This window comes from Haemorhous mexicanus, chromosome 4 (genome assembly GCF_027477595.1).
Source record: "Haemorhous mexicanus isolate bHaeMex1 chromosome 4, bHaeMex1.pri, whole genome shotgun sequence".
In the NCBI taxonomy this organism is placed as follows: domain Eukaryota; kingdom Metazoa; phylum Chordata; class Aves; order Passeriformes; family Fringillidae; genus Haemorhous; species Haemorhous mexicanus.
The window spans coordinates 28,854,215-28,880,593 of record NC_082344.1 but is presented as its reverse complement, the minus strand read 5'-3'; the positions used below and the strand labels follow the sequence as shown (position 1 = coordinate 28,880,593).

Genomic DNA, 26,379 nt, shown 5'->3' with positions numbered 1-26,379 from the left:
TGGAGAGCCAGTGAAAACACTGTTTTAAAGATGAGGCTGCAATGTAGAAAACTTAGTTTTCCTTTCTTTTTAATACTAACTTTTTGTAATAGCTTGTTTTATTAATATGCCTGTTTGAAGCAGAAGCATATCCTGAAGGCCAGAGTGTATTTTTATGAATAATAGCAATCAGCAGTCACATTTATCCACTCAGTTCAGATGTAGGTTGTTGGGCTTTTTGTTGTTGTTGTTTTTGCAAGCTTTTTTCCACCCTATTGGATATTTATCAAAACACACTCTGGAACTCTGAGGTTTGGAAACACCCCACATGCTATTACTAGTTGGTAAAAGGGCATGCAAATGCTTACTTTAAGAGGTAACAGGCACATATGCCAACTCTGCTGCTTTTAGAAGTATGTGAAGCTGCAATCTCTATTAAATGAACAAAATTGCTATTAAGTTGTCTTGGCATACTGGGAATGTCTATTCACCATTTCCCATCAGAGCACTGCATTAATTTAGTTCATCCCAACAAGTATTAGACTTTCAGGAAAGTTGTGTTTCATTTTTTAACTAACCTCTGAGAAGCTTGGGACTAGCAAATGGCCAACATTTTTTGCCTGGAGCCTCCTTACAGCTGAGAACACATGGCTACTCTGTACTTGGCAGCTCAGAAGGCATCAGTTCCATTCTGCAAAGACCAGACTTGGAACACTTGAATGTTCTGAGAGAATGAGCAGCATTCCTAAAGTTACTCATGTGCACATATTGTAAAAATGGCCTTAGCATTCTCTGGGCTGGGGGAAAACAAACAAACAAAACCTCCTAAACATTACAAATGAAGCCTGTAATCTACCCCTCTGGAGAGTGTGCAGCATGCACCTTGAGTCAACAGGTAAGGCCAGAAAAGAAAATCCCAGAGGCCACATTACTTTTTATTACATAAAGTTTTTTATGATGAAATGTGACGATGTTTTGGCTACAGCCAAGGGAGTAGGAGAAGAGAATGCTACAATGCATGATTTAAAATACATTGGGCAATAATCAAAAGGACAGGAAAGACAACTGCACTCCATGAGAGCATTTTATTGGGGTTTTTTAGATAGGAGTCCCTCCTGATGTTACAAACCAATCTGCTCTTTATTAAGGCAAGCTGTGCAAAATAGTTTTATCACTTCAGGCACAAAAACCCCCTACATCTCACACACACTATCTTGGTGAAGTCTAAAAAGGTCAGACAGCTATGAAAACTGACCCTTGACAACCTAAGCAGGAACTTGGCCTGCTTTCTTTTTTTTTTTTTTGGAAAAAAAAGTCTTTTAAGCAAGAAAAGAGTAAGGCACCTTTAAAAACCACAAAGACATACAGCCACTAGTAAAAAGAAATGAAAATTAATGTTGAGGTCCCCCTGAATGTAACTATGTTCTACTTTAAAAAGACTTGTGGTTTGGTTTTTTCCCAATTATCTTCAAAACTTTTCTTCTAAATATTCAGCAAAAAGCAAACTAGAAAACAAAGACCTAACATAATGTTAACACATTAATCTACTGTTTACACTATTTTTAAACTATTTTGTACTAGATTATGAAGCCCCTATAGGTATTTAAATTAATGAGTGCTATCTACATTCGTATGTTTTTTCTAGCCATGTTCTTCCAAGTTTTTCACATTATAATATTGCCAACAGCAATCTTCACAAAAATGTGTCAGGACCTTTCCCAAAACATTAGATTAGTTCCAAAGTTCTCAGCTCCTACACATTGAAGCTAAATGACAATGTCTGTTCACCCTTCTTCTCTTTCTGAAGCCTTTGAGATTCATACTGCCAAGCTATTTTTCTAGAATCCCAAAGATAAGGGAATTATTTTCTTTTAAAAATGTCATGACAGAATTATGGGCAGAAACAAAAGACTCTGCTGTCACCCTTCTTCCACTTCTTTGCATGTGTATTCATACACTCCCTCTCTCCCACTCCTCTTTCTTCACCTTTCTGCCTTACCTTCACTCCTTTAGGGTCAAGATTCCATCAAGCCAGCTATTTTGCCTGTATCTTATCCTCCTTAGGTGCCCAAACCCACCTATCACTTATGGTGAGGTGTTTAAGGCGTGAGGAGAAAGCACAGCAATACAAAACTTAAAAAGCGAAAGATGATAAAACATTTGGGGAAGAATAAAGGGAAGGGAAAAGCAGCCTGTGCTGTACTAAATGTGGGAAAAGGTCTCAAACCCCAAAAGGAGTGCTGTTCCACCTATGCACAGTATTATACCAAATGTCAGCAACACCCAGGCTTGGCAGGCAGGGGTTGCTCACTTTCTGCAAAATATCTTCAAATGAAGATGTCACTGCTTGACAAGGAAACCACAATCAAATGTTTTGTTTATCTCTCACCAGCCTAATACACTGATTAACAGCTACTGTCTTGCTGAGAAAGGGGAATTGAAGTCAGCTCTCACCAGGGACTAAGAGTGCTTCTCCTTGTAAAAACAGGAGAGCTCCTTCCCCAGCAGGCACCAGAGGCTGCTGCTGAGGTCAGAGCAAGGGCCAGAAGCCCCAGCCATTCACACTCACAGCTGGCCAGCAGCAGCTTGCCTGCAGGGGAGCAGCTCTCAGCAGTTAAGAGGCAGCAGGAACAGAGATTTCCCTTTCTGGGCTCCTTATGCTGAATTGCTTATAACTGATTGTTAAGGAAAAGGTAAGGACTGAGTTGCCTCTGTACAGGAAGTCGTGAATTGCAGAATTAAAGGAAAGCCCAAAAGATCCCTTCTGACATATTGTATATACACCAACTCATGAATTCCCATCACCACCTCTAAATAAGAAAAAAAATACATATTAGCTATAGTGATAATTTGGATGATTCCTGTCTTTGATTTGCTTATCAAAAAGAGTGAGAGAGCCTGAAACAACAAATCAAAAACAAAAAAAAAGCTGCTTGGAAGACAGACATGCTTCATTTAACCCTTATGTGTCAAGCAATTGGACAACTGGCTGCAGGACAAACAGCAGGACTTTCAGCTTAACTTCACACATTATGCTTGTTTACTTCACAAAGATGAATGGCTGGAGGAATTCTCCAGAACATCCTGATGAAAAGGAACTTCAGCCTTGAAATTTCATCCTGAATTTCAGTCATTACAAAAATTAAATCCCACACTGCAAAGGTTTGATGACATTTCAACATGCAAATAACATCATTTCACAATGGTTGTATATAACTTCCAAACAAAGGCATCCAAGTTGCACATGGAAAGGCCAAGTTTACACATTTCTCTATTCTCTGAATTCTGTCTAATCTACACACTGCAATTATTACAGCACTTATAGCTTGAGCCTGTATAAATCTGGAGTTTATGAAAATTTTAGGAAATTCAATCACATTTGCTGTATGAAATGAGTGTCTTTGGTATTCATGTGCTTTATGTTACCTAAAAGGGCTGAAAAAACATTCAAGAGTTCAGAGGAAATACAGGAATTACTGAACTCCATCATAAGGTTTTAATTCAGTAATAGTAACTGCTTGACCACTCAGTTTTTTTCCTTTCATTTCTTTTTTTTTCTAATTAATTTTTGAAGCAAAGTTGGGGCAGAGTGAAATCAAAATGAACTGCAGTTTAGATAGCAAACACAATTTCCTCTGAATACATAGCTAAGTAGGATATTTTCTACACAATTTAAGTGAGCATTGGGTAAGTGTTCCTTTAATCTCTGATGTTGAATATCAGTATCTGCTTGTGCTAGGTTACCAGTTTACCACTGCCAATGCTGATGATCAACATCAAAGTTTGTTTAACCTCCAGAATAAACAAATTTTTACCATTAATAGTTTGCATAACAGATTTTAGAAAAGCAAACAAACAAAACCACCACTAACAAAAAATTTCAACCAGCATTTCTCTTCCCACACTCTTTTCCCTCCAGTGCTTTCTCAGACTCTGAAGGCACAATGAGTAAGCCCCAAGATGCTGAGATGGCAGTCCCTCAGCCACAATTAAGTGCCTGTTACAGAATGCCTGCTGTGCAACTTTGCAGGTAGCACGCTACGGCCAAGTACAGCTCCTAAACTGCCCTTTAAAATGGCTATGGTGCTCTTAGTAACCAGTTTGGGTTGAAACCAACATGTATCTCAGCATTCTCAGCTTGGAGAAGTGCTGTAACTATGTAGAAAGAACCAGACCACTTGCTAATCAAGACTGGCATTTACCATCAGAGAAAATAATCGAGGCTTTGTAACAAATGTATTCCTAAACACAGCCAGGGCATTGGTACCCCACCACCTTTAAAGCTGTAACAGATATTTATCCACACTAACAGAATCAGGGCATTCTGCAGAATGCTTCTGTTCAAAGAGCTCCTTTTCATTGTTGTCAGTAATCCAAAAGACCCATTCAAATCCTGCCAAGTTAGGTAAAGCACAAATTGACAATAATCAGCACAAACAAATTATGATGCAGTGGAAGACAAACCAATGAAATAAACAAAATAAATACCCACTCCTTTCCTTTTAATCCGTAAAAATGATGGTGTGGTCATCTGGATCATATTACATAGCAACATCACCCATTACCAACTAATGTTACTTTATTGCACCCTTTATGTGAGAAAGATTGTGAAGTTAAACAATCTTGCCATAAATAGAAATTCCTCATGACAAGTCAAAACATGCAACATGAAGACAGCAACATTTTACATCAAGTTTAGAAGATGAAAATGAAATAAAATTTCAATGTGTTTTAATGCATTTCTGAAGGACTACTCACGAAAAAAAGGGGGAAATGCCTCTCAAATAACATAGAAGTGGTCAGCTTATGACACACAACCTGTCACAAATACATTCCTAGAAGGTTTTCAGAGCATGTATAAAATACCAATTAAGAGACAAGTTGATTATATCAATTAAAAAGCTGCCTAATGGTGGATTTTTTAAAAAAATCTGACTAATCCAACAAAAGATAACCTCAGAAACACTGATGAAAAGTTAGTTGTGCACACAGTTCTCCACTACCTACATACATGCTTGGCAAAAGTGCAGAAGAGGGTGTTCTGTTATTATAAGAAATAAAAGTGCCCAAGCTTGAAAATACTGTCACAGGTTAATTCATTTTACTGAAATCCAGAGCAGAGGCAAAAGTGAGTTTCCATGACAACAAATACATAAAATTGGCACTTGTTGCCTAATCAATGGTTCTAATAACAAAAGGCTCCTTTTTCTTGTGTTGTAAGCAGCTTTGTGCCAGGTGGTCTTTTGTATTATTCTTACCTAGTGTATGAAAGCAAATAATCAAGAAAATCCATAAATCCCTTCAACCATCTTTGAAACAGAGACCTGAATTTAAATGGAGGGAGGGGGGAATTTAATGAAACTGTGGGCACCAGCCCAGTACTGCACTCCAGCTCCCCAGGCTTTTCAAGTGGGAGCATTAGGAAACAAAGTCATGACTTCATCTGGCCCTTCCACAGCAAGCAACTCAGAGCAGCTGGCTGCAGACAAAGGGCAGCACTTACTGCTTTACACATCACTTCTGTTTACTCTACAAACTACCAGCATACTTAAGGCCACCTAACTAAACAGAAAGGTCATCCATAAGTTTATCTCCCACACAAAACCTCTGTACTAATTAGTTAAGGGGAGAAAATGTACAACAGTATCCCATTCATGTACTCAGTTTGTTACTTTATAACAGTTTTGAGAGGATGGAGAAAGAAAAACTGCGCAGCATGAACCAAAGTGAATTCAAACAGCTTGTTGAATTTCTGTAAATTGAAGCCAAGAGAAATGAAAAATTATGATCTCTTTTCCAACAGAAATTAATCAGCTCTGTCAGCTAAACAAAGACTCAGGCTAAAGAAATATCTGCCTTCAGAAACTTAAAAAGAAAATATATCTCCCACTAACTGCCAGAAGGCATGTTCATGAAACATCTGCCTTCATGAAAAAATACAACTAAACATAGACATATAAACCTAAGATATTCAAACAACAGATAATTATTTGTAGCTTGTTGTGTAGCAAATGGGCTCTGACACAAACTTTATGTGCCAGTATAATGTCAGAGGAGCCAAAAGCTGGAAAACAAACAAAAAAACCCAGCACAAAAAGTCATCCCAGCAATGGTTTTTTGGGTAAGACCTCTGGAGGCTCTACTGCCCTTCTAGTGCAAAAACCATCTCAGAGCTCCTTTTCCTTCACCATCACCAAATGTGAGAATTGTGGTACTGGAGGTCATACAGACACATTTTTTACTCAGTCATCATCTTTTAATGCTGATGCAGAAACTGACCTGATAGGTAACCAAGTATCTGCAGCTACAGACCCCATCATCACCTAATAAACTGTGAGAGGGGATGTCTAGCATTCAAACAAATGAATAGTTTGTAGACTTTATAGCAGTACCTGTTGAAGAAATGCCTCAGTAGTGCATCTGCTAGGCATCGCCTCAGCTAGCAGTTCTTAAACGTAAAATCTGTTCTAATACACATAAGCACACATTTCTGATAAATGACTATAGGAATGCTTCACATCATTTAAAAATGAGGACATTCTAAAATCACTACATAAGGAGGAAAATAAAACCTCTACACTGTAAGGATTATGTGGTATATTTGAACAAATTGCCCTGTCACATGTACACACACACACAAGGCTTAAGCAAATGCTTATCAAGCTCAGACAGCAACAGTCCCCTCCAGAATGGGGTTAATAGTTTGCATGTCCTGTTACCCCACTGCCCTAAGTCTTCCTATTGACAAACTCCACACAGAAGAATCTGCAGAATTCCTACTGCATCCCATTCTACATACAATGTACACACTGCCAGCCAGCATTCTTTCTCTGGACTTTTAACTGTGCAGGGAACTGAGAAGTAAAGATCCCAGTAATACTGGTCTCAAGGAAATAAAAGCTCCCCTAAGTAGGTGAAAGGAACTGAGAAACACAGGGATCCTCCACCTTTGCACGGACCCCAGCTTTGAGAGCAGGGCACATCCACACTCCTGTTGGGAGCTCTGAGACAGATGTTCTGCAGATGTTCGAGCCTTTATTTACCCAGAGAGCAAGGGAAGCATTTGGAGAACAGTAAGCTAATGGGGTATGGATGTTGTGTGCAAATTCTCCTCAAGCCAAGGGGACAAAACTGTTCTGACAGTAACTAATGCAGCACAGTACAAAGCCTAACCCACAGTGAGAAGGTTCATCAGTCAAATCCATAGTGTTATACAAATAAAATCCTTAAAATGGGTGGTTCTGCCTAAAGAGTGGGATTATTTTACTTACATTAAACCACTTCTGGAGTAAACCAAGCTGAGAAGATCCAAAGTTAGAACAAGCACATCTATAACAAAAATTATATTGCAATTACATGGAAAAGTGTTTATTACAAAGGAGGAAAAAGACTGTAAGGGACTATAGAAGTATCCTTAACTGAGTATTCAGTAAATTTAAGAGGTATTTTTAATACAAAAAGCCATGAAAACCTAAACTGCAAAATAGTAATCAACCTCCATTGTGTACCTGCATAATGGCAAATAAAATTGGCAGAAAAATGCAAGATAGTCTACAGGCACTGAAATTTGAGGATGGAAAAGAATCAATGGTTTTCCATTCAATTCCCCTCTTAAGTACAAAGGAATTCAAGATCCTTTGATAAATCAAAGTCTTCCCTTGCAGCTTTATACAAAAAATATAGTAACACAGTATGCTTCTAATTTTATTCTTGCAGCAGCCACTGGATGTCTTACAAATGGACAACAGACCACATTCTATCAGATTTGAATTCTCCATAAAGCTGTATTGAGTTAATAGTTAAAATATTACAGTGCTGGGGTTTTTCTTTTAATTAATTAATTAGTACTGACAATACTTCAGAAGAATTAGTTGAGCACTGTGCTCTGTCCCTCTCTGACACACGATAAAATTAAATGAAATATAAAATTCCTGCAGTAGGGAGCACTCACCTATGTGTCATAGTTCTGATACAAAACAAATAACTAGTCTTAATGCTTGTTTCTTCAGCATTGTGTATACTACACAGTAGCAAATCTGAGTCATCTTAATGAACAATATAAAATTAAAAAGTCATGATTCTACTGAAGGTCTTGTTGCTCAGTTTTTACATAACTTCAGCAGGACTATTTTTTCTCTGAAAGAAAGTACAGTGAGGTTCCAGTGAGGAAGAGTAAGCTCTACAAGCCACTTCAAAAATTAAATTTATTAAATAAAAACAAAGTCAAAAGGGTGTTTCCTTACATCTGGTTAGCTAGCTTAAGAAACAGACAGTTTTAAAGCAACTATTTCCATATTTATTCAAATTATCAACAACTTATTCCAAAAAAGCTCTACATTCAAAAAGAGTCTTGAACTAGATATGCGATACTACCTAATTATTCAAGATTAATTTATCCTTGCAGGACTTTCAGGAAAAAATATACCACAAAATCTGCTCATCTTTCCAACAGCACAATCATGAACAAGTGTGTCCACCTAAACCTGCATGTTTTGAATCTGACACAAACCCAGGCAAAGTGCAATCTACAAGCAACTCCAATGTTTTGCAGAAAGTTACTCCTGCGATTTTCAGCCCCACTGCTGGTCATTGTAACAACCTACCAACCCGATCTTTACATTAAATTTGTGACCTTGTGGCTCAAATAGGAGTTCAACATTGATAATCTCTGCCATATGTTCTACTTGCTCCCTACAAGTGGGAATCAGCTGTGACCATGATCTTCATGGCACAGTTAAAAACATACAGAGGTGCAAAATGCATGTATTAACCACAAAAAGAACCCCAAAACATTGGGGAATTGGGCAACACAAACAAGAACTAACCTTTGTTTACGAAACAAATAAGATGCTAAGTGTCAAGAAAGCATGACTGAAGGTATGATTTATTTTCTGCACTATGCCTTACCTAACATCATCCAGCTAAGTTACAGAGAGCTTATAATGCCAATATACATCAAGTGAGATCACAAGTGGGCCAAAGCATCCGGTAACGAGAGCAAGCAGAGGAATGTCAAATACGTGCTGCAGATAAGATGGCAAGTAATCCATTTGGCAGATGTTTTTGAGTAGCATAAAATAGAGGATTAAGAAGTGTTTTGTCTCAGTTCAGGTTGGGTTTTTTGGGGGTTTGTTTTGTTTTTAGAGAAGCAAATTATTTTAATGAAGAAATCATTTTCAGGCTTTCAAAAATGATGAGAGCATACTGAAGCAGTGCTTCACAAAAATTGTGAAGTAATAGATTTTGCTCAAAAAAATACATTATAGAACACTTACAATTTTGAAAGATGGCTATATATCCATTGATGTTTGCTTTCATAATCATATTCTTCAATAGTCAGCATTAGCACATATAGAAAAGCTATACATGATGGGTAAAGAAATTAGCTACAAGAATAAATTCAGAAGCTGTTCAAGAGTAAACATCCTTTCTTAACCCTTGATTCTAAGTTACATACAAAACCAAAACAAACCTCCTGGTTACAAGACTTTTGACAGTACTTACTTACAGTTTTGTAATAAAAATATGAGGCATGATTCAAGATATTATATCTACAAATTAACTTATTTCTTGCACAAAACTAGCAAATATTGTGCAAGTAAAAGCACTGTGCTGTTTGCTAAAGGCACTGGTTAATTAAATCCCCCAGAATTTGTACCAAAACTCATGACCCCATCCAGGATGCAGCATGAAATGCTAGCTCATGGCAGTCCATGACATGCACCAACATTTCTCCCTGTCTCAAGCTATGAAGGACAGAGAAATAAAACCAGTTTCCATATGCAGCCTTGAACTTTACATATCCAACCTAGAACCATTTACCACCTGAGCTGATGTCAGTGCAGCCTTAAAGATATCAGGTACAAAGTTTGGAACAGCAAGGAGTGTTTGTACAAAACAGCAGAGTTTCAGAGTCCATTTTTACTTTTCTCCAGCATACTCTGGCTCCTAACAAATTCAATCCTGCAGAAAACAGGCAATGCAACTAAGAGCCAAGGTAAAAAGTTTGTCCAGTTGAGCTTCATGGAAGCACTCAGAAGTATCTTAAACTTTGAGGTGAGAGGACATTCTTTTGTTTCTTAATTCTTGTCACCAAAAACACCAGAACAGATGGAGATCTGCAAGTGGGATATTGAAGAGCATTTAAGCAGATTTAAGAGCCCTTCACCAATCAGATACATCAGAAAATTCAGGGAAAGTGTGCTGATGGAATGACTACATTAATGATACCTCAACTGGTCTACTCACACTACTTACACGAGCCATTCAAACACCAGCACAAAGACCAACAACTCCATAACAGACCTGCAAAACTTTTAAAGCACAAGCTGAAATACAAGCACCATAACTCTCTTCTTTATCTCTGGATGCTTAGATCAATATTCCACACTAGGAGGGGACAAATTTTATTGCTTCAGATTAGGTTTGACTCATTTTAATATTGAGATTATTCTCCAATTCTTCTACACTTACAGAATAATTCTACAAACAGATGAACTTCCTACTTGCCTTTGCTCTTCAATTCTTTAAAAGTTTCTAAAGGATGTGAACTCCTTTTGATATTGCTATGGTAAGATGCCAGAAATTCGACATGAGACATGAGCCAAAAATTAACTTTTCAGAAGCATTTCCAAACCATCTGGAGAAGAGGCATTTAGAGTACAAAATAATTAATACCACCTTCAATAAAACTCTAAACATACAGTAGTCTGGCCTTTCCTTTGTGCAATTAAAATTTTTGAAAGCATCAAACTACTCAGAACAGATTATGAATCACTCAAAGTAATTTTATGGGGTTTTTAACACTATGAGGTTTGGGGTTTTTTTCTTATACGTAGCAGTACTGACTTCTTCAAAACTGCTGATTAGAGCAACTGTGCATAAAAGTTGCCTTCAGGAAAAGCCAAAATCAAACTCGTGACCTTATCCAATGTAAAACTGTATCCAAATCAAGTAATGCATTCATGGCTCTTAACACGAATATCCAAAACCAATGAAAGTGCAGATGGAAGCCATAAGCAACTCCAAGAGGCAGAAAAATTCCTCCCTAACTCACACTTTGTCACAGCTGATTTATGGATTGGAAACGACTTCCGCACCTCAACTCTGCAACACAGCAAGCCTGGGGGAGGAAAGAAGGTGAATGCAGCTGCTTGCACAGTGCTCACCTTTGAGCACCAACATTGTGTTCAAGGTACATCTTATGTGCTGGCATGAAATATCCTGTGATTCAGCAACTCCTTATAAAATATCAGTAAAGAACTCCCAGAAATTCACAAGTGCTGCACAAAACTTGACAGTACCTTGGCAATGATTCAGACGTACTCTTCTATACTTGTTCTACACCTGCAATGTACAAAATTGTGATGATGGAAAATAAGTTGTTCAAAACATGTTTGCCCACATTTCTGCAGCAAACTGTTTTGTTTAATAACCACAAAATAAAACTCCATTTGATTTACTATTATAATTTATGAATGCACATAAAATCTGGACAACCACAGACCCTGGAAACTACCAGTAGCCTTAGAAATAACTACTTTAGGATATTAAATACTAAGTAGGAGAGATTCATAGAGTTTCAGTAATCAGGTGACATCAAAACTGCAAATTAAGAACACAGCTTGAATTATCTATTCACAAATAATCTAATGGGTTCTCCAAAGATCATTACAAAAAAAAAGAAATCATCTATGAAATACTTCAACTTCCAGCAGGTCCTACTTTTCCCCCAAAGAAACAACAAATAATGTTTTTAAAGGACTTAGCCCCAAAACAAAATATTAGTGTCAATAAACTTGAGTGAGAACATAATTTAAATTCTTTTGATGTCTTTGAACTATTTTGTCACTGAGAAAGAGGAGACACACTTGGGCTCAGTTTCATTTGCTTTCTAGGTTGTAATCTTTTCTGTGCATAAGCACAGAGACTATACCTTCCTTCTCATACTTAGTCAGTCTGATCTTATCCTCTGTGTAATTTCCCAGTGCCTTTATTTCTGAAAGCAAGATTATATCAGGACGAGAATTCATAAGAGGTTCAATTAAGAGAGAGAGAGAATCTTTTTTGCCTTGTTTCTGAGGCTCATTTTCAATGTTTTGCTCCTGTGCAATGTTTAGGCCACACAGCTCTTCACATTCTGACTTTTCTTTCCTTCTGATTTCCACTTCTACTTTCCTCCCATCCTAATGAGGATGGTCACATATTTTCCTGTGCTCAGAGTGTTGCTACAAAATATAAAATTAGTGAGTTGAGTTACTGGTTAGTTCCTTTACATCCTTTCATTTGTCTATTTTTTCTTCTAACATAGTCAATAAGTTATTTCCCTTTCCTCTGAATTCCAGACATAACCTAGCCTACAATGCTACCATGTTTTTTAATTCCAAAACATTGGCCCTTGAACTATTGCAGTATTTATTGACCAATTAAAAAAAATCTCTTGCGTAAATCTCTGCATATTGTTACTTGTAAGCCAGAAAAAATTTTCCAGAAATTTCTATTAAGCTCCTCATTTCCTTAGAAGTATCTTCCCAGAATTACTCCTTTTCCCCAAAGAATATAAAACTCCAGCAGAAGTTGAGCTGATCAACTTTCTCTCTCCTTCACTCCCTGCTCAGCTGTTAACCTCTTTTCTCAGACTTGAAAACTTTCAAGGCAGAAGTTGTTACTCTGCTACTTGTTTATAGAGCCTCATCCATTATTGCTTTCAGGTGTACTCCAGCACAATGAATGTGTCAAGTGTCACATTACCAACTCTAATTCCAAGGTGGGGGGGGGGGAAATGTTTTAAATCACTTTTTACAACACGTGATCCCAAATTTTGGGACTAGAGATTACTGAGCTGAAAACTGCCCCATAAAAAGCACCTTTCTCAAGGATGACTCCTTAGTCCAGGGCACAGCTCCATCCACCCAGGTACAGCTCCATATCCAAAGAGATTGTGCTGCCCTCCTGTGGTTTGTGAAGATTTTAAGCTCCAGAAGTCACACACAGAGCTGAGAAAAACTCTCATTCTGCTCTTGAAAGACAGACTGTACAGCTAAAGATTACACTTTGAAGAAAGTTAAAAAGCCAAAGTGCTGTCTCAGGAGTATCAAAGGTCTCCTGCTGCCTCTGCCTGAAAGGTCAGCTTAGGCTTTGCAGAGGAAACACAGATCAGCCATGTTAAAACTCACCTGTCCCTCAGTTACAATGTGCAGAAAACAGCAATATAAGTGACCTACAAAAATACTGCAAAAATGGGTAAAATCCCCATGCAAATATGGGTAAAATCCCCATAAGTTTAAATCCTTATGTTGATTATGCCACATAGGTAAGTGAGTGATGAATCCCCACACTCTGGGATATGGCAAATGAGTTGAAGAGCTAAAGGACACAAGCTGTACACCCCTATCATTGATGTAACTGGGATTTAAGTCTAATGACAAAACATACAGAACAATCTTCAAATAAGCAGTGAAGACATTTAACAGCAAGAAACACCAGAATACTGAAGCAGATCAAATATCCCTTTTAAAGTTAAGATTGGTGCTACAGAAAATCAATTTAAGTTTTACAGTAACTGGAAATACTATGATACTAGTAGATTCTAGAAAAAGATTATGAAGAGTAATGTCAACAACAATTTAACATTTTATCCAATAGCATATCTAGAATATTTGGAGACAGAAAAGTGTTAACTTCCTCTTCCTCCTCCTAAATCTTTCTAATTAATACAAATATGATAAATATGTCAGCATTGCTTCCTCTAAAAGTTACAGTCTGTAGCACCACATCACTCTTAAGTACAGCTTATTGACCATTAAAGAATATTAATTGCTATATTTCTATTCCCCAAAAATACCTCTGATGATGATTTTGAGCCATGTTCAAAAGAAAATGTCTTTTTGAATCATATTAATCATAATAAGCTGGACATTGTTCCACACCATAACTGCTAGAATGGATCAGCATTCCTTCACTCCTCAGTAGTATCTTCCACAAAAAATGACCTGCATCTCCATGCTCTGGTGTACTTAGTACAAATGTAACCTCTAAACTTCTGCTTTAAGACATGAATAATGTAACTTTGGGGCTCTGTGATCCCATGAATAAGGAACACAGAAATATAAAAGGGAGAAGAAAACTAGTAAACTCTACTACAATTATATCAGGAGTAAAAGAAAGACCAAATAGTTTAAATGACACAAATGGCAGAGTTACTTAGCAAGCTACTTAACAATTATTAAAGATTTTTGATTATGATATGAAAAATTAATTTAACAGCCTTGTTAAAAAATGTCTGCTAGGCACCTTTGAGTTAATGTTTATGGGGTTTATGCCCTTCCACCTGTCTAATAACTTCAGAGACAAAAGAAAAAAAAAACCTCACAGTCTAATAAATAAAACTTATTTTTCTATATAGGGCAGATCACACTCTAATTCTATGCAGTTAAAATCGGTTTAGGGCACTGACTATGAAGTGCAGACATTCTGTCAAAGTTAATTGTGGATTAATCAAGAACATGCTTCAGTCATCAGAACTAAGACAACTGTGAATTTACAAAAACAAATCATTATGAATTGTCTTCGGTGCTCAAACCATAAATCTGTAAAACATTTCAACTGCCAAACTGCAGTATTTAATTCTTTAGTATGTTCAGTAAACAAACACAAACCACAACAGGACTAAAAAAGCCTACACTGAAGTTTATGTACAGCACTCTACCACAGCCTAATAAAATCCCAATTAACACGGGTATGTGAACTGTAAAAATCATACCTACAGCAATCAGACCTCATCAAAACCTGAACTTTTATTGTAAGAGATACTCAATATGAAGCATTAAAGCTTCAGTAATTCTCTGAGGGCTTACACTTACACCACAGAGCAAGGTACCTTAAACAAAGGTGATACCTTCCAGTATGACTGTCAGCCACATGAAAGTCCATCCATCACCCATCACAACAGGATTTTACAGAGCAGGCCAAACACCAAGGAGAATGTGTCCTCAATGGAATCACAATGCAAAACTTGGTATCATTCTTTCTAGTGTGATTTTTAATAAGATACACTAGCAACTGTTGTTTTTTCCTTGCAGATTTTGAATATTTCAGAGGCTGTAGGCTTGTCATTTAGATCAAAACATCACCGAAAAAAAATGCAAGAGACTTCAAGCAAACATAAATGTACTGAACTTGCATTCCTTATAATGCATAAGCATTGATTTCTTGAGGCATGGAAACTAGCTGTGTTTTCAAAGACTATTCATTTTAGTAAATCATCATGCCTAAAAATCATTACTACATACTAATTTAACATGCAATAGCTTTACCACCTGTCTCCAAATAGGCATTATAAAAATATAAAATAATTCATTCCCTTCCCTTGTTTTGCTGGGTAACCCAAGACAATCACAAAAGAAAAAGGGAGGAAGAGTACAGTAAAAGTAGGAACAGTGTACATTGTCATCCATGAGTTATCTGATTTGGTGACATGCCTAAGTTATTATTTCCAGTTAAAGCTGAAGAATTTTTTGTCTAAAAATTAGTAATTGCATTCAGACTTCCAGGAAAATTGTCCTCAGGCCAACTACACAATGTTGTATCTCTGAACAGTCAAAAGATCCTAAGAAGTCACATATGAAATACAAAGTTTTGCAAGAATAGTCTTTTTAAGGCAAGCCAGTAAAAGATATACCAGTGTTGCCTATATTACAAAAATGAGCATTTTTGCTTTCTCTTTGTTACTGAAAATTATTTACTTCTCGAGTATGTATCAAGAATGTGAAGCAACCTGGCTATATTACCATGACAGGTTTCCCAAATCTTGAACTGCAAAATATAATGCACACACAAATGTGGTTTAAACTTATTTAAATGAGTGCAGCAAAACTGTAACTTAAGGGGAAGTTAATGAGAAGCAGCTTCAGTTGTATTTCCCTTGGATTGTTACACCCATGTGGCTTGCAGGCAAAGAGCTCTCTGATATGGAAAGATCAGCTGAAGAAGAAGGATGAGTTCCTGCTTCAGGATGCCTGAGTCACTGAAATAGGTTAAAACACTATTAAAAAAATCTTCAAAGTCTTTCAAAGAGTTCTGACAGGCTTGAAAGGGAAATAGAGAACTTTAAAGTGTTTCTTTAAACTTTTTTGTTTTACAGAATAAATGACTGTCTGGATTTAATTTTAAAAATACAGTTGCTTTTAACTTTCAAAATAAAATACACAATTTGCATATCTTGATTACCAAAAGTTTTTGTAAAATGTCAGATCCCCTAAACCATCTTTGATTTTCAAGCATAATGTATTCTCAACTCAGAAAGCATCTTTCAAGTCAAAACATTCAAAAGGTAATACCAATGTCAAGAGCAGAACAAAACAAGAGTGACCTAGCCACACAAAAAAATCCCAGAAACAATCTGGATGTACTGAATCAATTCTGACCATTTCAAATCAAATAGCTCTGCATCTAATCCACAATTATAATATTATTCAGTTCTATGAGCAATTACAAACAACTTTAACATGGACACAAAGTCGCAAACTTTTATATTGATTAGAAGACAATTACATCATTAAGTGCTGTTCCTTTCATTAAAATTAATTATGTTTGTGATGAGGTTTAGAAAACTTTCAACATTTTCTTTTCTCTGCTGAGAGGCTGCACTACAATAAAGTATTCTTTACTTAATACCAGTGCTGGAAGCTGAAGGTAATACTGATCCTACAGGATTGCTGTTTGGTAGCCACCACGACTGTTTAATCAGAACATCAGTTAATTACACAGAACTGGAACACCATGCCCAGTGTTACCGTTCTAGCCTGTGTTATTCAAAGGTACTTAAATTTCAAAGATGTTTCTAAATACAAATGTAAACACTGTTTTACTCTCTAAGTAAATACCATCTCGTGCATACTGTTACTGCAATGATGGTTCATTACAAATGAAATACCACAAATAAAGTACTTCTTTTAAGTTTTTTTACTTCCTGCTTAACAAGTATTTCAACTCATGCGAAAAGTAACAAGGCTTTGTAAGACTGTAGGTCAGTTACCTCTCATTCCTGAATTTCATAGTTGGATAAGAAAAAGCAATTAATAAAAATCTGTTTTAAAGAAAAAAAATCCTGTTTTTAAAAATCTCTTTTTTTGTTTGTTTCACAGTGGACACAATGTTTGTTGAAAAAATGTAACAGTACTAAAGGCTTCTATCTTCATATATCCTCAGAGTAATAAAGCAGCAAATAACAAGGGTTATCACCATACAACCCCAGATTCAAACACTTTCTCCCCTTCCCTTTAATGTGCTTTGGATTGGCCTAAAGGAAGCACCTCTAATCATCTCCAGCAAAACTGATCTTAATACACAAAGCCTTTGCAGCAAGTAGGAAATGAAGCTGAAGACAATGAATCCATTCACATACACAGGACCAGGAACACAAGCAAAAACTCCATGACTGGCTGAAGTTCCAAAAAGGAATGAAACCCCTTTTCTAATGCTGCCTAATAAAACCACAGAGATGATGTTGCATTTCTTTGTTGGTCACAAACTAAATAAAATCTCCTCTTTTCCAAACCACACATGTAATCAGCAGTTGCACAGTATTTCCATTCAACAATCTTATTTCAACAAGCCCCTCTTCCCAAAATTTTCAGCTTCTGCCTTGCCAGGGAAAAAATGAAAACATGGTATGATGATGTACATCAATACAGGGAAATAATCACATGACATATCTTATTTTCCTTCTGTCTCACATTGTGACCACCTACACTTTTATATACACTTTTCTGCTGACCTGCCACCCTCTTTTTACCATCTCAGATGTACATCCCTGTACATACTGACAACTACAGTAACTTTATTCCTATGGAAGCCTTTACTTCTATGGAAAACTCAACACAACCAAGCACTGAGCTTGGTTAGGATTTTTGGGTTGTGTCAACTGCTGACTGAAATCAAGGCCAATCTTTTGTTCCCAGTTTGCTCATTGGCTGTCGATGATCTGAGGGAAGTTATGTCACTATGTCTCACAAACAGACTGAATTTTAATACAGATTTGAAATTGCTTACCTGTCTTAGCCCTGAAACATACCGAAAACTGGCATATTTTGTTATGGAACAGTTAAATAGCTTCACCAGAAGAAGACCCTGTTAAACACACACACAGACATACAAACTCTCACCTTCCCCAGGACTAACTGCAGACGGAAGACTGGTCCAGTCTAGGGTCCAGCTGGGGCATGGATGAGGAGAAAACTTTGCTTCAATTCCATTTTCCTACATGAAAGAAGGAAAAAAATAAGTTAAGACCATTTACCCACTTAAGATGGTATCAAAACTCTCACTAAATTTAACGGCACAAAAAAGCCCTCCTAAGATTTTTTAGGAAATGCTGTCAGCTTCTATGCAAAAAATAAAAACCGAACCCAACTGAAAAGGTTGGATAATGAAGACAAGCATAAAAGCAACAGTTTTCTGTCATTCTTTATATAAATATCTTTAAAAGAGAAATACAATATTGCAATTCAAACAAAAAGTTACTTTGATTATTCAGAATTATTGAAAGGGCTCCTATTATTTTTTTTAATTGGGCAGTCCTATTTTTGCCCAATTCCTGAATAAATCAAATATCAGAGGAGAAGAAAAAAGTAGAATCACCTCTAAGTCAATGAGTTTCAGATTTAGGACGAACAAAGGGTATTAAACTGTTCACGGCTGTCAAAATTAGTGTGTACAATTCTAATAAATTCTACCTACTCCAAATCAAGCAAATGTGGCTACAAAAGTAACTCATTAAAAAGCTTAAATTACCATTAACTTAGTCATGGTTGGCCTTGGACCACCTATAAAATGACTGGCTTCATGATCCTCTTCTAACTCATCAGGAACTGAAGCAGAGTCCTGGAGCTGCTCCTCAGGAGCAGACACCAACTCTGGAAGCTGGAGAAGCTCCATGTTGCATTTGCCAGCAGCTTTCTTTACCCCAGGTACTTCCTGAACTCTTCTATACCAACTGGATATCAGTGGCAAGTTGACCAGATTTTTGCCTTGCTTCTTGCTGGAAACCTAAAATAATAAAATGAGAAAGTACTGGCTACTGTAATTTCCTTACTACAAGCCACCAAAAGGCACAAACTACAGGATTAAACTCAGCTCCATGCTGAGCAGAAGCACTGACAGCATGATGGCAATCAGCTGGTTCAGAACACCGGGTGGAATTGCCAGTTGGCCATTTAGACTTTATCTGCAATTCCCATTTGCTTAATAGGATGAAAAGGTTTACATGACCAACATGAATCATAATTTCAGTCAGTAACAGGAAAACTCCATATAAATAATACTCTTAAATATGTGCTATTTCCTAACATAGGAACGATTAGTTTTGGTCATTAGATAAAAATCCTCAATACAGTAATTTGAAATTAATACTGAACTCCAAGCATGACACTATGGTACCTGAATGGTCTTCCACCAAAAGCTGTTTTGCTGGGAACTACAAGCTTGAAATACCTATGTGATACCAGGCAAGACCCTTGGTCTTTATTCAAGTCTTTGCACTACATCTGCAGCTTTTTTTTAATTAGTATTGAACCCTTATTTTTAATCATGAATTACTTTTTAGACTCTTAAGTTCATATTTTTATACAATAATGGTAACCAGTATATTTATTTTCTGAACTAAGTGTATGTGATTATGAGTTAATGTGACTTCCAATAGAAACTAGCATTTTAACTGTAAAAAATGAAATAAAAACATTTCCTAAGTAAGGATATGTTGCACATATTAAAAAAAAAAATCACTTTTTAAGATGAAGTCCAACTACTTTTAAAAAGGATGCACTTGATGAAATTAAATAACTTTTGTTTAGATTCCCAAATGTTCTAGAACAATAGAGATCATCCTCTTACAGGAGAGGTTGTGAAGTCTCCTTAGAGACACTCAAAATATAACTAGACATGATCCTGGGCAGCTGGCTCTAGCTGACCCTGCTCTGAGCAGGGTACTTCGACAAGATGAGCTCCATATGCGACTTCCAACCTCAACTATTCTGTGATGCTGTGTGATTTTCTGCTTTAAACAGAAAATTAAAAATCATGATTACAGGAAGAGGCAGGAAAGACCACGCAAAACCAGCATTCTTCCCTGGAGCTGTCCAAAGAATGGAAATAGAAATTGGTAAAGAACACTTGAAATCACACAAAATTTCCAACAGCTCTCCTGCATGCTGTGTTTATAATATGCTTAGGGTAATCACAAGTAATTAGCAATAGCTAAAGGAGCAAAAGGATGAACTGTGCAACTTTAGTATCTAATTTAATAACCTAATAGTAACACAGGCAAAACCCCATTAATTCAGCTAAGGAAGAAGTCTTTTGGAAAGCAATTCTAAGAGGCACTGTTACACTTGTTATCAAGTGTTCTAAATTGTATTTTAAAAAGTGAATAGTGTTTTTTTCCCAAATGAGGACCTGAGCTTTTGTTATACTTCTATTAATTTTCAACAGTTACAACTAATAGAAGGCATCACAAAGGTAACCTCGGAATGATAACAGCATTGAAATGAGGTAATGAAAAACAACCCTTCAGCTTCATTATCTTACTTTTGGTAATTATAATTACAATCACCTAGTCAGGTCTCCTCATATTTATAGGATGATATTTTCCAGACACATACTCACTTAAGACTTCATTATTATTCACACCCTTAATTCAAAGTGGAACTGCAACTAGAGTGATCTTTTTAAACACAATCCAGGAAGTCCAGCTATACAAGTGACAAATAGCACTTGAATACAGAATTGAACTCTGGGACTTCCATCAACAAGAGCAGTTTCAACTCACAGCCTGCAAGAACCTTACAGATGCAAGTTTTTCAATTTTGATGACAACTGTAGGCATCAAGGTATAATTGCTTAGAAAATGATCATTCACCAGAGAACAGAAATAAACAAACATTATCCCAGAGCTCTTGTAAATTAGGTAAAAATGAAATTGAAAGCCAGGTTTTCAGGGAAACCTTGGTGTGAGCTAACACAAGTGTACTGTAAAATACCTAGTTCATGAGCTGCAGAACACCAGGGCTCAAGGGTAACATATAAAAAGTCAATAAATACAAAATTCTTGGCTGCTCACAGTACATCCACAGAATGATCCCAACCACGGTGCTGAAATCAATTGAGCACCTGATGCAAAAATCTTCTCATGCCTAGCACCAGTAAATCAAATATTACTCTAAAAAGTTATGCTCTTATTAATAAAGGTCTTGGAAAAACAAAGGCTGAAATACATTAAAGTTTTTTAAGTAGTAAGAAAGCATTTTGTCTTCATACTTTTGTTTAGTATCATCCATACAGAAGTTGCTGTTCCCCTCCAATTACGTGATTTGCAGCACAAACAAAGCAGATGTGAATTAAGAAACATTTCTGTAAAATAGGTCATCCTCTCAATTCAAAGGCAGCATATTGCTATCATCACACAGAAATCCACTGAGGAGGATGATGATAGTGGTTAAAGAAGTTATAAAGTGGACATTTGTCACATTATTAATAGTCGATAGTCATTATCTTTATTTTCGAGACTGTTACCCTCAATCTGACTAACAGCATCTTCTCCAGGAATTCCATTTGTTTTCAAACACCATAAGGGAGATTTGGCAAACCAACTTGCAAAATCAAAATGCAAATGTTCCTGGAACAGACACCAGCTTAGCTGTAAATCTCACAGAGTAATTGCAGTAATAGAACTGTAGGAGGCAAACTCATTCTATCATTTTACTGTGATGGGAAATAAAGACATAGTTGAAATTTCCTTAAATCTCTCCTATGCATCTATCCCCATAAAACTAAATACACAGATTGTGCTGAGCAAGATTCTTGCACAGTCTTGCCACAGAAGTTTTTTCCCACTGTAGAACTAGTTTTTAAGTTGAGCTCAAGTCACCTGTACTAGTATTTTTAATTTAACAGAGTTTACTAAACACCGATATGCTTTGCATCTAGAAGTAACTTTAGTGACCTCACCAATCCCTGTTTTTTGTGTTTGTATAAAAATAAGACAAATCTTTGATTTTGGGTTAAGGTCACTTTGGAAACACCACAATATGTTCAAATTAACATATTTTACAACTTTTAGGTTCTTAAAAAACATACATGTACACTAATTGATATTTGCAGAATTTGTCAGCTTACCAAGAACTGATGGATGCATGGCAAAAGCACTAGATCTGCCACAGTAAAATAAAGCCCTTCTGCAAAAACGTGGTCCAAGAGGGGAAGGTCAGAGGTTTTTGTTCTCCTGATGTGAGGGGCCTCCCTGTTGATTGCATCTGGTGCTTCCTGGGCAAGTAGTTTGGAGAAAGCTACACTCAGTTCCAAACTTGAGGGTGGATGTTCATGGACTTCTCCTGGTTTTAATTCCTCTGTTGCTTCTTCACCAAGCACAGGCACTGCAGCCTTGGCACCTGCCTTCTGTTGTTGAAGTTTCTGCCTTCGAATTTTGTCATCATTATGTACTCGGACAGGTTCTCCGAGCTTCCTTTCCAACAGTAAAATGTCAGGAGGAATAGCCTGGCAGTGCTCAGGAGAGGCTGTCAAAAATCTTTCAACAGCCAGAGGTATGCTGATCTCACAGAGCCTGGTCCACTGGCTAACCTGTCAAAAACATTTACTTAATTAATGTCTCTACAGAAAGAGAAACAAAATCCAGGGTAACTTTTGGTTACTTTGGTTACTCAATCACTTCAAGCAAAGGAATTCCAGCTTTAAATACATTCTTTGTTAATCTCAGAAGCTCAAAATATTTCTGTATTGCTATTACAACAGCAGAGTTAGGAAGCTAAATCTTATATAAAACAGAACAGTTATCCAGTACAGCATATTTTTATTTCCTTACTGACATAAAATTAGGGTGGCTGTGTCACTCATAAGGAACAAAGCTGTGGCATGGTGATCAATGGCAACCATGGAAACAGGATAATGCCAGGGTGGAGTTCTGCCTCCTGAGAGGCATGAGGAAGGCAAGTCTAGATGGATGAGCTGCCAGATGAGCAAACTGCTGCGTGATAAATGGACTGACATCTCAACTCAAAGGACACTGCTGGTTAACAGCTCACACTCTACTGGGAGGCCAGCTAGGAGTGGAAATCTTTAAGGGTCTATGCTGAGGCCTATCCCATTTCATCATCTTTACCTGGAGGAGGGAGATGGAATACACTCCCATCAAGGATGACACGGAATTGAAAAGAGCAGACAACAAATTCCCAACAAACTCCAAGGCAGAGCTGCTATTCACATGAGCCTGCACAGACTACAGAATGAGCTGAGAGGAACTGATGTGAAACTTGGAATACCCCACACTTAGGAGGGAGTTATCCCCTGGAATGGTACAGGCTAGGGACTGACCACCTGGCCAGGTAGCCACTCTGCTGAAAAGACACTACACAACCTGGTGAGGATAAACTAAACACAAAAGCCACCTTGACAGTGAAGGCTAATAATATATAGAGCTCTTGAAATTAAAATCAGCAAGAAATTAGATATTTCTTAGTTTACTTCAAACTTTATAACTCATCTATACTGCTACACATGAAGCAAAGATCTGACCTACTTTTTAACATTAAGGTTATTTTTGTGCTGCTAAAAAGTAGTATCTTCAAAAATAATTATTTTTCATCTTTGTGCCAAAATACAGGTACTTCTCCATAGAAAAAATTGCATTTTCTAAGCAAATTAATATTTTACTAAAAGAACTTACTTGACATCAATATTAAGAGTCTACTTGAGAGCATTTAGTGCTTATTAAAAAACCAATCAATGTTTCTAAAAGAGAGACACACTCACTTCAGCACAGGCTTTTAAGCAGGTCTTCTTAAAGCCCAAGAGTTCCAAAACCTCCTTTTTAGATGGATCTGCCTCAAATGTTTTCTGTATTATATGTCTTAAGACAACAGAAAGCCCAGCTCGGCAGAATTTGTCATCTTTCACGACAACAGCAGGCAAACTGCAGCTCTGCACAACCACTGGAAGCTGACACCTGGAGATTAAGTGGACCTCGAGGTCGCCAGCGAGGTTTTTTGTCACACACTGTTCACCCACATCTTCGCCGGTTGGCACTAAGAAAACTTTAAATAATTTGCAGTCACAGTAGGATAGCAAAAACAGTGAGATAGATGTATGAAGAGGGAAGATACTGTCTCTGTACTGATGAGAAAAAGCCAAATATAAATGTTCTTCAGCAACATTATCTTTCATCGTCTTCCTGAGATGAAGTTCCTGAAATAGAAATCAGAGTATGACATCCATAAAAGAAGACAGAATTAAAAAAAAAGTTTTAAAAAAAATTCAAATCACTGGTTCTTTCACTATCTGCTACAACTGATTTTAACATAAGACACTACTAAAGACATCTTGCATGAATAATTGGCAGGCCCCTTTCTGAGAGAAAAGAATGATTTCACATCTACACTGTCTCTTCACATACAAGATCATGGATAGGAAAATGATCTCTGTAAATTTTTTTTTTACATTTTAGAATATTTCTGACATCAACTAAAACCTAAAGAAAATGTTTTATTTTCAATTTTTAAGTGCATACACATTTTAAAGCAAGGTTTTGGTTTTTTACATTAAAATCTCTCACAATATTAACCATGCATTATAAAAAAAAAACAAGTTCCCAAGCACATATCTACAACAGCCAGTTCCCTAATACAAACATTTGTCTTTTTGTAACTGCTAAAAGGCATTTATAGCAGATATTTAGGCCATGGGGAATAATGTTGGTTTCTGTATTAAAAATTAATCTAGAGTTGGGTGAGATAAAAACTGAAGGACTCATAAACATTCATCTCATGATACTACATGAACACCTCAAACACACCAACTACTTTAAAACAGTCCAATTCAAAAGTAGCAGAGCTGAAATGAGTATCTTCTCAGTGTATTAAAAACCCACATTAATTTTCCTTACAGCGGGTTGAAAGCTACATTTTTCCTACTACAGTATTCCATAGGAGTTTAACATAAGGCACTGATGCAGCAATTTTTCTGCTCCATCACTCAGCAGGATTGCCCATTACCTGAGAGATGACAGGTGGCACTGAAAAGCCTCAGACACTAGATGGCCCTCTTACCACAAGTGACACAGGCCACAGCTCGAGCAGTGAGGAAGAGAAATTTAAATGTGGCTGAGAGGCCAGAATAGGGTTTTATACACATATATATAAAGCACGAGTGACACTGAAACAGCATCAGTCTTTCACATTACTAGATTAATAAGGTCTTGGCACAATTACAATTGCTTGGATTTTTACAAATGCAAGTATTCTAAAATAAAGGTTTAATTTGATACACCTTGATTATTCCATTTATTTTTTTTCCATATAGACATGTACATCACACTTACTACTTTGCATTACCTACCACAGAACCAAAACAAATTGTCCAAAAAGAGGGAGTGGAAGAATAAAATCAAGTCCACCTGACATTAAGAATACTAATGTCTGTTACAGTGACACATTTTTAAACCATTAAATGCCAAGAACAGTGGCTGTGCTATGAGTACTGTTATTTTTCTTTAATTAACACACTGCCACACAAAGAACAGGACAGTAAACAATGCCATACTTCACCACAAGATATTTTATTTGGGTAAATCTTGACAGCATGGAAGTTGAGACAGACTCTATATCCTAAGTACACATCTGTGGTAGAAATCCAGAGAGGTAAATCAAGAAGAGTTACTGCTACCATAGTCACACCCATAGCTTCTAGCATTTAAACTGCTATTCTCAACTACAGTCTCTCTTTCAATATTAAAAAGTACTCTTATATGCACTTGGGTTAATATTTTTGTTCTCCATGTGAACTCAAAGAGCTCACAAGTCCATCTTTTGCTGGGCATGCAAACCACCCAGACATGCACATTCACCACATCACTCAATTTGTTCTAGTTGATGTTCCTGGACTCAGTCAGCTTTTTTGGTCATTTTCATGCTATGCAAAACTGCTAAATATTTTGGTAAACTCTGACAAGGTTTCTATTTCCAAAGTATATTATCCTATAGTTTCCACCCATTAATCACCCATACTCACCATTTATTTTTAAAAACTACTTACAAGTAATTTTAACAAACTGGGCTTCCATAATGACTGCAATTTGCTACTTTGGTCATTATGGATTTATTTGAATTGTTATTTATTGCAAACATTTCTGTGTCCCTCCACCACACCAGTAACTGAACATCTCACAGACTTTCCTCTCAAAGACCCTTGCAAGGTGAAAGTTTCCTGTGTTCCTGTTACACACATGAAAAAGCAAAAGCACAAAGAGAATTTATAGTTCAGTGTCACACTGGAAGTCTGTCCTAGGGCAAGCCAAAAATTTGGACATCTTTCCTTAAGGGCTTTGTTGTTTGGTTG

General features: G+C 36.8%; 1 protein-coding gene across 3 annotated transcripts in view; it reads right to left on the bottom strand.

Moving 5' to 3' along the window:
• The window catches only part of GSTCD (glutathione S-transferase C-terminal domain containing), a 45,909-nt gene that overhangs the window by 17,828 nt on the left and 1,702 nt on the right, over nt 1–26,379 (bottom strand). For all 3 annotated transcript variants that reach the window (XM_059844210.1, XM_059844209.1, XM_059844211.1), the window contains exons 2-5: nt 23,800–24,231; nt 22,150–22,611; nt 18,772–19,026; nt 18,144–18,237 (exon numbers count right to left, since the gene is read on the bottom strand). In XM_059844210.1, coding sequence (XP_059700193.1) covers nt 18,144–18,237; nt 18,772–19,026; nt 22,150–22,611; nt 23,800–24,210 — 1,222 coding nt within the window. In that variant the 5' untranslated portion in view covers nt 24,211–24,231. The remainder of the gene's footprint in view (nt 1–18,143; nt 18,238–18,771; nt 19,027–22,149; nt 22,612–23,799; nt 24,232–26,379) is intronic.